Genomic DNA, 14,527 nt, shown 5'->3' with positions numbered 1-14,527 from the left:
TTCAAACTGTAAAGTGAAACACAGCCCAAAAACTAAACAGAAAGGTGTGAAAGTAGTTCCTTCCACCAAATAACTAAAAAAACCTGGCCACTGCAGCCTTATTTCCCTCCTCCCCCCACCCCGTTTCCATATATTTGTAATTTTGGAAGGATATACATGCAAAGGACAACTCAGCCTGAACAAGGAATCATCATTTGTAGTACTGCAGCAACAACATAATGAAAAGCCTAGTGAAGTTAAGGGAAAGATTTGCCTTGACTTCAATGGATGTAAGATCATGCCCAAGAGCACAAGTCAGTACAAAAAAAAAAAAAAAAACAAAACCACCCCTGGAGAAAAACAACACTTCGAAATGGGGGTGTGAGAGGAAAAGCTCACCAATTTCAGTCCAGAACAGAGGCTCTCACTTTGGTTCACTGCCTAAAATTGGCTCAAAATATCATGTTGATATAGGCTATTCAAAGCATTCCTGCAGTACAGTTATGAATATCGTTCACGTCTGAGTTTTTGCATAGCTATTAGTATATTCCATCTAATTGCTAAGTAATTAAAATCTCCTGTAATCAAAGTTTCTGACTGGACTCTCATATCTATAAATTCATTTCCTGATCTATTTTTCCAAGCTGCCCATGAGCTAAGTATCTTCCAGGAATCATATACCCAGTTTTATTGTTCTTAATTTCTATCTACACAGCCTCCGCTGTGTCAGCCAAAATATTCATATCACTTTTCTCTACATACTCAATATTATCCATCACAAACTGCGCAACAAAAACCAACTTTTATTTTGCTCATCCTCTCGATAAACTTTCTATAGTGGCTTCACCTTGACATGGTGGGAAGGCTTGCATGTTCCAATGATGCTGAGAGCTATACCAGCAGGAGTTTTAACTCCTGATAGAGCCACCCAAGTTGAAGAGATCCAAGTGAAAAGCAACCCACGGGCCCTCCAGATTGGGGGTTGAAAGATAAGTCAACAGCCTATCCTTGTAAAAATTTTAAGTTATAGAAACACAAGAAGGCAGCTATTCCAGCAAACCACATGACAAACAGGAAGAGCAGAGCCTTGTGAATGAGCTAAGCGACACCTGAAAGCACAGGGAGGATTCCAATTCAGATCCTCTCAATAAAGTATGTGTTGATATAATATTTTAAACTCCAATCCATTTTCCTGGTTATTCCTATCATCACATTTGTTCTATAAAACTAGTATATCCAGTTCAGCAACTCTATTGTATGAACCCTTAACAATTCATAAAAAATGTTTAGCATTTCTACTTTAGTCATTTAATTGTTCACCTTTCTTTCCTCTCAATGCCGCTCATTTCTCTCATATGAATTACCTTGTTCTAAGCAATATTTTATTAAATAAGTAAATTGACATTAGTAAATTCTAAGCCTAAGATTTTGCATGACATTTATTTTAAAAAGTTGAGTTATTTAATTGAGTTAATATGGAACAAATATTAGCTGAAATTCAAATTCATCATTTGCTCATCATCATAAAAACATTAGGAAGTAAAACTTCAATAAGAATTAGAACAATCAGCTGATCCAAAGTATGTCATACAGAGGCATTTGTTGACACCTGAGAAACATTTTTAAAATGTGCCAAATGTCTTAGTTTTGTCAAGTTAGTTCCTTTCTCAGTGCACTATCCTAGTCTCTTGATACTTCTCAGGAGCTAAAACACCCTGCTTCTTGCTTGTTTGCTGTTGCCAGACTATCCCATCACCTCTCAGGCTGTTAGGATACTTAAAAGCTTTTTCCACTTTTCTTGCATCTCATGTAGATTGTTAAAAGGAGGAGGGGGGGGGCAGCGTAGCAAGCTCAGGATACGCAACAGAATTCATACAAAATCAAGGTTGTTTCCCAACTGCAGCCTCTTAATCTTTCTATCAGACATTGATCTTTTTCTGTGTAGATGAGTTGTTCTTGAATTTCTCTCAATGATATTCTAGATTTCCTTTTCTACTGACCATATCACCAATGCTGTTTTAATTCTAAAATAGAAGTAATCAAAAAAAAATTCTTGGACTTATGAAGGAGCAAAATCCAACATTCATAGCATGTGTACTAGGGTACTAGGAATTGACACTGCTGTACTCCATCAGAATTAATCAAATGTATTGCTGAAAGGCTTAATTACGATTAGAGGACTGACTAGAAGCTACAAAATAAAATGAACGGTTTCATTCATTGTTTTTAAGCTCCATGAGAGGAAGGACCTTTGTGTATTTAAGAGATGGCTTCTGTTCAGTGATTTTATTTATTCACTGTTGTTAATATATCATTGTCGTTATAACAGTCAGAGTTTAATGCCAGAAGGGACCTCCTAAATCATCTAATCTGACCTCCTGTATATCACAGACCACCACCACCCAGCACCTGCACGCTAAACCCAACAACCAAAATGAGACCCACAGGAGACTAGATTATTTTATGCTACAGGCAGATAATAGGAGGCGCTGAGGGGCACCAGTGGTCAAGGCCCCTGCAATAACAGTTGTCTCATTTAAAATGCAACAACATATTGCTAAATATTGTCCAAGGTATTTTGAGGATACAACCCAGAGGATAGCTGCCCTAAAATGGCTGATGTGCTTATTAAGCTGTTTGAGAAGCTGTTAAATCCACCTCTTATATTTATGCCATTTACCCATTATGAGGAATTTAAATTTAGCCTTCAATTTTCAGTCTCCTCTCAATATAATAAACCTACATGAGGCAAGTGGACAGCTGGTATATTCTGATTTCTCTGTAAAAGTTTTAGTATTCTGTACTTATAAACTGGCAATCAAGAATACAGCTATTTAGCACTACTTTTCTTAATTGTGAGCTGGAGATTCTTCAATGCTGTATATTCTATATAAGCAATTCTATTTTTTTTCTTAACTCTCACTGTGGCAAATGCAATTTACTGTACTGTACAATGCTTTGAGACATCAGTGTTTAATTTAAACTGTCTTGAAGTACATGTACAGTGTGTGGGGAGAGAGTTCATACTACTCTGGCATCATTTTCAGGCATCCCATGGAAAATATACAAGCTAATTAAAGATTTACTAAGGAAATCACCTAAAATAGATATGGCATTTTGTTAGAGTTGAGGAAAGTCTAACACTAGAATTTCCACATTTATATTTAGGATTTCTGATTTTTGGTTTTAACCAATAAACTTCCCTCTCTCCCATCGCCCCCCTCCCTGATATATAACAACAACAACAACAAGCTGAAATCTATGTTTATCCAATAAACACCAGAAACACTCTGGAAGCTGCTACTAGTATCTAAGGGCTTGTCTACATAGAGCAGCAGTGTGCACTTTGGGTGTGTGATTTCTAAAATGCACTAACATGTTGCACATTAATTGGTCTTTGTTTACTCTTCTGGTGCACACTAAAAGTTCCCTAATGCTCTTTAATATAGTGCTGTTTGAAACATTATAAAGGGATTACTCATTACAGAACATACTACTGTAACGAGCAATGTATGTAATATACACTACTCATTACAGTATATACAAAGAGAAAGCTGCAACCACCACCCACCCAATACCCAGGATTTCTGGAAGTTACATCAAACTCAAAATTTGTTAAAATTAATCCCAAAAATGACATTAAATAAACCCTCAAAACAGAAACTTAGTTATATTTCAAGCCCACAGAGAAAGCCTTTGTAATCACACAATGTCCAATCCTGCAAGGTGAGGAGCACCTTCAACTCCTATCCACTTTCACTGAAGTTGATGTACTCAGAACTTCAGAGGGTGACACCCATATATAAAAACAATTCCCCTTAATGAAAAGATAGTTGTGGACTGTATCCAGGTGTGGCAGGATTAACGTGCAATTCTTACACAAGTCCAGCATGCTTGGCCTTCCGAGTTTATTTTGCTTTATACTGTGTATAATTATTATTCAATTTGAGTTGTTCACTCAGTGTCTCAAGGGCTTTGAAGGAAGCCAAGGGTTTGCTTTATAAGTGGAGCTGTCGATTAATCACAATTAACTCACGCAATTAACTCAAAAAAATTAATCATGATTAATCACAGTTTTAATTGCAGTGCTAAACAATAGAATACCAATTGAAATTTATTAAATATTTTGGATTTTTTTTACATTTTCAAATATATTGAATTCAATTACAACCCAGAATACAAACTATACAGGGCTCACTTTATATTATTATTTTTTTATTCCAAATATTTGCACTGTAAAAGTGATAAACAAAAGAAATAGTATTTTTCAAATCACCTCATACAAGTACTGTAGTGCAATCTCTTTATCATGAAAGTGAAACTTACAAATTTAGATTTTGTTTGTTACACAACTGCACTCAAAAACAAAACAATGTATAACTTTAGAGCCTACAAGTCCACTCAGCCCTACTTCTTGTTCAGCCAATTGCTAAGACAAACATGATCGCGATTAATTGCGATTAATTTTTTTAATCGCTTGACAGTCCTATTTATCAAAAATCTTTTTTAGAACTTTTATAGCTTGCTACAACTCTAAAGCACTATGTAAGCTTAATTAATTCATTCTCACCAGGCTTCTGAAGTTTATCATCATCATCTCCATTTTACATGTGTGGAACCCGAGGTACAAATAAATATGGTATCTCAACCAGAGGGTTGCAATCCCAAGAATGGGATCGGTTGTGAACACCCTTTTTCCTTTATGGGAGGAAAGCCCCAAAACTATATAAAGGGGATTTCAAAACTACTTCTCTTGTAGCACAGGGTCCTGGTATAAAAATGATTGAGAATCAATGGCTTAAACAATTCACCCAAAAGGAGTCAGAAGTAGAGCTGATATTAGAACACAGGAGTTCCTTGCTCCCAGTTTAAAATAGTGAGAACACAAGTCCTAGCTCTGTACCTTGCTTTTATGATAAAAAATATGATTTGGAACACTGATCTACATAAAAAGATTATTTTAACTTATGGTGTATGTATTAAAATATTGTAACAGTATCATGCATTAATTGTTAAGCATCAACAGTTAGCTCATTACATTTGTAACTATGATAATTTCACTATAAAACACAGAACAGTACTAACAGACTGATAAAGGTTTCATCTCCAGAGAATTTTGTTCTCTTGTATAATTTAACAGCATGAAATATACAGAGACATCAGAAAAGAAAAATGTTGCAATTCAAGCAATTACAATTGGTCTCTCAGAAATCCAACCATAAAACTTCCATTAATATTCTCCTTAGCATAATCTCTTTTTGCTTACTAGGCATTTGTAAGATTATGTTTCTTTGATTTGATAATGGTAACATATATGCACTTAAAAAAAGACTATTCCCACATTTGGTTTGATGCCCAGTAGTACAAAGAAAATATGCCATAAATTTTAGAAAGTGTTGAACTTGCTAGTGTTAAGCAAGATTACCTTTTTCAATTACACGTGATTTATTACACTTAATAATAGACAACTCCATTCTAAAAAGATGGTCTAAATCTTAAAATCGATTTTTAACAACACATTAAAAACTCTCACATTAACCTTTGATACATCTTCCTTCTTTATAAGCTTTCCAATTTTAAATATTTTTACACTGATCAACTTCTCTCTTTCCATTTTGCATTTCTTCCCAAATCACTTAATAATATTAGGATTTCATGCCACATCCATTACAAAGGAGTCTACTGAATGGGGTCTTTTCTCCCCTGTCCCTACTGCCATTGAAAACAGACCTGACTCCTAACCCAGATAAACATTTTAGTACCATTAACAATGAATTATATGATTCTTTATATTTTATTTAATCTAACAGACTATTGATTGTATTCTGCCAAATTACCTTACCAAAGCAAGACAGAGTTTTGAAATGTACAAGACAAACTATTAAAATATGTTTATCAGATTTTTTAAAATGTATAACATACATTACTATATGCCAAATAGTCATTTAAAAGAAATACTGAGGTTAGAAAAACAGCTTTTATAAAGCTATAACGGTCACCTGCATTGTTAAGTACTCACGGAAATTTTAATGAAAACAGATGAATTACAGGTTTCAGAGTAGCAGCCGTGTCAGTCTGTATTCGCAAAAAGAAAATGAGTACTTGTGGCACCTTAGAGACTAACAAATTTATTTGAGCATAAGCTTTCGTGAGCTACAGCTCGCATGAATTACAGTAAATCTTCACTATAGCAGTCAGCTTTTCCTAAAGACAGCACAGAGCCTGAGTGTCAGTAAAATATAACTTACTGCCATACAGCATTAGCTATAAATCATTGTCACAAAAGCTTCAGTCAATACACACAAGCATTGTACAAATAAGTGATGTATCATACTATACAAGTAGTCTCAGCATAAAATGTAAGCAATTCTTACATAACAGCATCAAAATAACAAAACTCAAAGCAAAACCAGTTCCTGATTATTCAAAGTTCAATGTTTAAGAGAAAAAACTTCTCAAACTGCTGACACTAATCTATGGCCTCATGAAAAAAATGTTATCCCAAAAGAAATGCTGTCAAACAAACACACAAGCAAAATAATGCTAACAGCTGCTTAACTGGGTCTACATTTTGCATTCCTAATTTCCAGAAGACTGTAGTTCATTTGAAACCAAAATTCTAATAATGTCCGGCAGTGATCTGAAGTACACAGCTTTTAAAAGTCTGACTGATGCCCTTTTCATATAGTCTTAAATCTTTTATATTGGCTTATGTTAAATGTGTCTTTTATCAGAAATGCCCATTAAAAATGTTAAACCTGCTTTTAAATATTACTTTCACCTCCTTACTGGTACTTCAGCCTTAGAAAATTGTATCACTGGCTGCTTTCACTTCATAAATTACGCCATACTATACAGTTGACACACATAAGAAGACATTTAAAAACAAATACTATTACTCTGTCTTCTAAAAAAAAAATTCACAATTCACATTAGTTGCGTCAGGAATTGGGATAGATTAAATTCTGATCATCAATGTTCAATACCTGGCTACCCATTTGTCCCATATTGTAGCCTATGGGACTAACCTGCTTGCTTGCATATATATCTTTTCTTATAATGTAAGTATTTGATGTATTATAATAGGTTTATAGATTTATATTAAAAATAAGTTTGGCTATAATGCAAGAGACCTACAGGCCATATCCTGTATGTTAAGCTAAGTCAAAGTTAGCATATCTATATTAAGACCTTTTACCCAGAAAGCAAAATTGACCTATATCTTGTTACCTAAATAGATAAGTACCCACACCTATGTCTATGACCTTTTATCTAGACCAATAGATAATGGAGACTGGCATAGGGGTTTTTTCAATGTTGTACCCACAGACTTAACAGGTACAACATAAGGAAACTTATGGGCGTATATACCTCTCATCAATATGCACAAACATACTAGCCTATGGGGTAAGCATACCCTAACATTTTGTGGGTGAGGAATGAAATTTGGGCATAGGAGGAAGGATTTCCAGCACTTTGCCCTATAAATGAGGTGACCCACCTCGCTAGAGTGCTCCATTTTCTCACTTATTCTATCTTACTTCATTTCACTCACTCTTTCTATTTTATTTTACTTTATTCTATCTATCTACTATGACTACTACTATTAGTAGGCTATACTTGTTCTTCTTAAACTTTAAGTTTCAAGGGAACGAGGCTAAGCTTGGTTTCCCTACGTTTTTATTCTTAGTTTGTTTATTAGGTTTTTATTTTAAGTTTAAGTTAGTCAAGTAAACCCTAAGTTAGTTCTGATAACTTTTAGCATTCACTTTTTCTAAGCACTGCATCTGTCACTCAAGAACTGAGAAACCTGAACTGCAAGGCTGGTCCCGTGTCTCTTACCACCAGGTTACCAAGGAAGTGTGTGAGTCTATTAACCAAAGCTTTGTTGCATATAATACTAACTTATCATATGCATCTTTTGAAAAGCAGTAATACAATTGTAACTTTGTAACTCTGAGTATTTTACCATTTACTTACTATTATTGATTTTAATAAAAAGTCTTTAAGGCTATATCTGTCTCAGTGTGAGCTTCCTGTCATACCCCCGAGGGTCCTTTGTAAATTCTGTGGAGCCTGATGATCTGATCAAACAGACTGGAGAGCCAAAAACCCATACTAATTAATATTAAATTTAAAATTAAATTTTAAAAAGGCGTCAAATTGATAAATTATATTATTAGTGCACCCTAAATCAGGCTACAATATGAAAAGGAATTGAACAGTGTAAACCTTTTGTGTTCATTTTAAATAAATTAAATCTACATGTGCGGCTATTATAGAATCAAAGCTTAGAGTGAAATTAAGGGCTGCAGTATATATAGTAATTATTATAAGTGTATGAGGTGATTATACTTACAATTAAGAAGCCAAAGTCCTGACTCACACCCAAGTTACTTCTTGGGATGACACTTTTCATGATTATTCTCAGCCAGAAGTTAATTTGTTTAGGAAGTTTGAAGAAAATCTATCCTGCCATTTAAGAGTTACCAGAGCATGTACAAATGGTGTTTTTCACAACTTCAACAGATTTTTGCACTGATGATAAAACCGTTTGAATTTCAAGCTTCATGTTTAACATGAAGGTATTCCTGGGGCACCCATGTTATCAGCAAGTCAATACAGAGCACTATGCATGCATTATGTGCTTTTCCCTATCAATTTGAACTATGAATGGCAAGAGGATATCATATTTTATATATACATACATACATACATACACACACACACACTTCTTCCCCAGATCCTCCAATAACACTGTGTCTCTGGGCTTGTCTTCACTATCAGGGTAATTTGACCTAAGTTACGCTACTCCAGCTACGCGAATAACATAGCTGGAGTCGACATAGCTTAGGTCGACTTACCCCAGTGTCTTCACAGCGCTGTGTCGACACTCTCCAGTTGACTTCCCTTACTCTGCTTGGAAAGCTGGAGTACTTGGGTCCAGCAGAGAGCGCTCTGCAGTCAATTTAGTGGATCTTCACTAGACCTGCTAAATCGATCCCTGCTGCATCGATTGCAGCAGCATTAATCTCCCACTAGTGGAGACCAGCCCTCATCCATAACTTGTGCAGATCACTTCCAATTGTGTCAGAAGTGGCACCCATTGTGGTGGGGCTCTTCCTGAGGGTCCCCAGTGACTTCCACTGCAATTATTTCACTCTGGAATACTTGGCCCCCAAACATGTAGAGCCTCAACTCAATGCATGATTTAATGATTGTATATTTCAATCGAAATTTTAAAAAAAGCAAGTGGAATCTTTCTTCTTCTTTGTTTTTGGTAAAAAGGGGAAATAAATACCATACATTTTTAATGTAACATTCTGGTAGGAATTTTACACAAACACAAAGCCAGGGAAATAATTCACAGTTCCCACATTAACATAACTTTTTGACACCGTACATAAAAATTGAGTCATTATAGTTAACAATATATGCAGAAAAGGAAAATATTAGACGTGAACAAGAACTCAAGGTATGGTTTAAGGAAAGACCATATATTCTGCTGGCATAACTTGGCTCCATAACTTTTCATTTTCTTACCTTTGATCTTACTGTATCAGCAATGTAATAACATTCACGCCATTTTTCCACAATATTGTATATTCCTTTGGAGCCATAGGACCCTTAGAATCCTTTGTTTTAATAAGGAAGAATATCACGCCATAGGCCAGGAGATATTTCAACCCACTTGACTATAAGGCAGGAAATATCACAAACCTTAGAAACAGAGATGACAGTTCAAATCCTTGACACAAGACAAAGTCTGTCATCCTTCCATTAGGTTCCATATAAGAAGTCAAAGATTATTGTGCAGAAAAGAATTGTATTGTGAATCAGAACAAGTCATGTATCTCCACCAAACATCTGATCCTAACCTACAGAGTTACCATGTTAAATAGGGATGTAAAAGACTACTTAGTTCTTATGAATCAAAACTCTTGCTATATTAAAGGGAGTAATGGAATTTGCAAGTTGAAGGAAAACCCAAATTGGGAAAGCAAGAAAGAATATGAGAAGAACCAAAAGATTTCATTTTAAATAAGATGGATCATACAGAAACACAGGGGGAGATTTTCACATATTCCTATGGGAGTTAGAAGCACACGCCCCAACAAAAATCAGTGGGACAAATGCTTCTAAATCCGTTCTAAAGTGCTGTAAAAATCAACCACCACAGGCTCTTAAATGAACACTGCTGACACTCTTACCCAGGAGTCACATTTACATAACTGTTACATGTGAAATTGACTCTGCTCACACAGGTAAGGCATAATTATGAGAAAATGCTCTTCCTTGCTAGCCAAACAATCACCCTTCCAGTAAAAGTTAATGTCATATAAATCTCTAGAATACAGTAATAAATATACTTGAAAAGAAGTTTATCACGGATCAGTGATAAACACAGAACTTATTTTACACCACATACTGTAATATGTAAGGAAAAAGTAAAGAACAGTTGCATCCTGTACAAAACATTAGGACATTTGTTTGCAAGAACAAATTCCTGATCAGCTGTATCACTAAACTATTATCACCATATTTAACATTAATACATTTTAAAGACAATAGATATATAAATTATAAGCTTTTCTCCAGCTGAGCAAAGCATTCATGGAAAAAAAACTATTTCCTACTAACCTCTTCTGCATCATAGATTTTCAATCAATAAATGAAAATGTAAACAATGTTGTACATGGTACATCTTATCAAAACATTACTTGATGATTTTATGTAATAAATCTCTGTAAGATACATATTACAGAAGATTAGAAATCAATACTCATCCTAAATGATCGTGAATGCTTTTTGACATTACTCACCCCATTGGAGAGGAGCCAACTGTAGATGCTCTAGGACCAGTTGATTAAGAACTCCTTCTACACTTGCTTCCCCTTCACGCTTCAAAGAAGGGTAAATGAGAGTTAAGGAAAACTTTGATCCAGAGAGAAAGGGAGCCTGTAGCACAAACATTTATGATTACTGAAAACCAAAACTGTACCTTAAGGATTTATTAAAGATTCAAAATTTCATATCTACTTATTAAAAAAAAGGGAGAAAATGGGAGTTCCTCCTATCAAACAATTCTACTTACCTTTGCCTTTGTAATAAAAGGGAAATGTAGGATTATTTTCCTTGAATACAAAATGTAAACCACAAATCACTATTAAATAAAATCAATGAATTTACTTACAAGCACTGGGTTCATGCTTGTTTAGGTGTGCCACATTATATATCTTCCTTTAATTATATGCATTATTACAAAAGGGGCTCATTTAAGAGAGCTCATAATCCAGGAAATCAAAGTTGCACAGCAAGTTCCTTGTATTGGGAAATCAGGCTGTAGGGGCTTGAAAAATACATATTTCATAAGTGCTAATATAACAGTCAATTCAAGTAAAAAATACCTTACATTCACACCATTTCATTTTCACTGTATATAGGTTGACGCAACTACAGTGTCACAAATTAGTTTACAAAAACAAAAGCAGTGGCTGCCTTTGAATTCAAAGCACTCTAGAGAAGTAAGAGTGCAGATATAAATCCTCTTGCATTTTGCAGCGTATTAAACAGTGTTCAAGTAAAGATGTATCAAATAAATTGCATGTCCAAAAACAGCTTCTGCAAGGGCACAGAAAAAAAGATTACTTGTCTTACCGTACGATAATTGTGGTTCTACAAGATGTAGTCAGTGTGAATCTCATTGTAGCCGTGCACGTGTCTCATAGGCAGAAGCTCAAAATCTTTGGAATAGCGGTATCCATTGGGGGCAGCGCATACTCCAATGTGAGGGCATAAAAAGGGCAAAGTGACATTGTCCCTTCCTCAGTTTCCTTGCACCCTGTCGTAGCTGAGGACTACAAAAACAGGGACAGAGGGCAGATTGTCAGATTCACACAGACATCATCATCTTAAACATCACAGTTACTGTAGGGTAAGTAACCATACTTTCTTCAAGTATCAGTGAGGATCCCACTGTAGGTTACCGGTAAGCAACATCCTCTTCAGGAATCTTAGCTGCATTGGAATCTACAGATTGGAATACCATTCTCCCAAATTTGGCATTTAATCTAGGAGCAAAGTCCAGCACATAATGCTTGATAAATGTGAGTGGGTTGCTCCATGTAGTAGCCTTGCTGAAACAGGCTGAGAATTCCTTTTCGGCTCTGCTGGAGTGAGTTTAATAGTCAGTGAGAGAGTACATCCATGGTAACACCGTGAGATACAATGTGTTAATCATATTGAAAGTCTTTGTTATGAAATGGCCTGACCGTTGGAGTGGCCAGTTATAGCTAGAAATAGACATGGGGACAGTCTGTAAGATTGGTCCTGTCAACGTAATATTGAAGAGCTCTGGATACATCTAGGGTGTGGAGCTACTTCTCCCATTGTGTGGAATGTGGCTTTGGGAAGACAACAGTTAAGTTGATTGATTGAACTGGAACTCAGAAACCACCTTGAGGATGAATTTTTAATAAGATTTTAGTACCCCCTTGTCTTTTTTTAAATGAGGTATACAGAGGTTCCACTAGAAGCGTTTGATGCTCACTCAGGCTTCTGGCTGAGCTTATGGTCACAACAAAGACCATTTTGAGAGTAAGATGGTACTCCCTGAGAGGGGCTCGAAGGGGTGCTCCATAAGCTTTAGAAGGATAATGCTGAGGTCTCATGTTGGAGTAGATGAGAGAAGACTGAGAACGACTTAGCAGTAGATGAAATGCTGATATTGCTGTCAGATGGGCCTTGATTAAACTAAGTGAGTCTGGAGTGTTTCAATTGCAGTAAATAATCTAGAATCCTCAATACCTGGGCCTGTACTGCGTCTAGATCATATTGGTCTTCCCATATCAAGAAACTTTTCCATTTTGAGGAATAATGGACAGTTTGTGGACAGTTTTCTACTCCGCACGGATTTTCTGAACATGCCAGGAGCAGTTCCTTTTCATGGCTCAACCAGCCAACACCCAAGGCAATCAGGTCCAGAGACTTTGGGCCTGGATGGAGTACTTAACCCTGATCCTGCAACAACAGGTTTGGGTTGTGCCAGAGAGTGTGAGCAGTGGTCACATGGACATTTATAAACAGGTCTGTCAGCCAGAACTGCCTCAGCCAAAAGAGCTATGAGGATAAGGATGAGGATGGCCTAGTCTTGTCTGCTTTTATAATTACCCTCAGAATTAGTGGAACGGATGGCAAGGCATAAAGGAGGCCCTGATTCCACTGCAGACTGAAAAAATCCAGCAAGGATCCCAGGCTAATGCCTCCTCTGTGCCTTGTTGCCCTTTGTGGCAAACAAGTCTATCACCAGTTTCCCCCATTGATGTAATATTGACTTGGTGATGGATTACTGCAATGACCACTTGTGATTAGTAACAGACTATCTGCTTAAGTAGTCTGCCAAGTCATTGCTGATTCCTGATAGGTTTATGGCTATCAGAGTTATACCACGTATGTAGGATATATTCTCTAGCTTGATGACCTGTCTGCAGAGAGGGGTAGAGCAAGCACCCCCTTGCTAGTTTATATAGTGCACTACTGGATGGCATAGAATACAGAGGAACACCTTCCACATCAATCTGATGTGGCCAGGCTTAAGACATTTATATGTAGTTTCAGAACCTCTGGGATCCATGCTCCTGTACCTGTAGGTGGTGCAAGTGTGCCCACCCAGATGAATCTGTGACTAATGCCTTGAATGCTGACAGGATCTAGAATGGTAGCCCTTTTTGGGCATGGCCAGGACTCTGCCCTCAGGTCAGCCCCACAAGAATGTGAGAGGGATAAGACTGCCTTGGTCATCTGGCGGTTCATCAGGAAATAGACTGACCTGAGCCAGCCTAAGATGAAGTCCATCAAGCGGCATCAAAGAAGTACATGGAGACATATGGCCTAACACAATGTGAGACAAATCCTTACCATCGTAGTCCAATATGAGATTAACGTGTCCTGTAACAAGTGACGTGAGAGGAATCTGTCCTATGGCCCTGACAGTCATGAAATTTATCTTAACCCATATGGACTCTATCATCTGTGATGGAATGAGTGACAATTTCTCATAGTTCACCAGGAAGACCAGATGGGCAAACAGAGAGAGTACACTGATGAGGCTTGTCAAGAGTTTCCTGATATGATCTGCCTCTTATCACCCAGTTATCCAGATATAGATAGTTGTGAACGCCCATTTTCCTTAGGCTTGCCACCACTATGGCAAGGCATTTTGTAAAGGTTCTTGATGCAGTTGAATGGCTTCACTATACATCCCAGGTACTTCCTGTGGGAGGGGTGAATGGCAATGCAGAAGTATGCATCCTGTAAGTTCAGAGACAAAAACCAGTCCTTAGCCTGAAGTGATAAATGATGAAGGCAAATATTATCATACTGAACCTGAGATCATTCATTATCCTAAGATCTAGATTAGGATGAAACTCTTCCCCCCCCCCCCCGCCCACTTTATTCTTTGGGATGAAGAAATATAGGGAATAGAAGACTCTTCTCCTTTACTCCTGCAGACTCTCTTCCATAGCTCCTAGACTCACAGAGGTGACTT

At 36.7% G+C, this 14,527-nt stretch overlaps 1 protein-coding gene across 4 annotated transcripts in view; it reads right to left on the bottom strand.

Moving 5' to 3' along the window:
* The window catches only part of TRAPPC9 (trafficking protein particle complex subunit 9), an 806,604-nt gene that overhangs the window by 344,927 nt on the left and 447,150 nt on the right, over positions 1 to 14,527 (bottom strand). For all 4 annotated transcript variants that reach the window (XM_074943804.1, XM_074943805.1, XM_074943807.1 and 1 more), the window contains one exon: positions 10,803 to 10,893. In XM_074943804.1, coding sequence (XP_074799905.1) covers positions 10,803 to 10,893 — 91 coding nt within the window. The remainder of the gene's footprint in view (positions 1 to 10,802; positions 10,894 to 14,527) is intronic.

Source organism: Natator depressus, chromosome 2 (assembly GCF_965152275.1).
Source record: "Natator depressus isolate rNatDep1 chromosome 2, rNatDep2.hap1, whole genome shotgun sequence".
NCBI classification, from domain to species: domain Eukaryota; kingdom Metazoa; phylum Chordata; order Testudines; family Cheloniidae; genus Natator; species Natator depressus.
The sequence above is the reverse complement of the archived record's forward strand: the minus strand, read 5'-3'. Positions and strand labels throughout refer to the sequence as shown.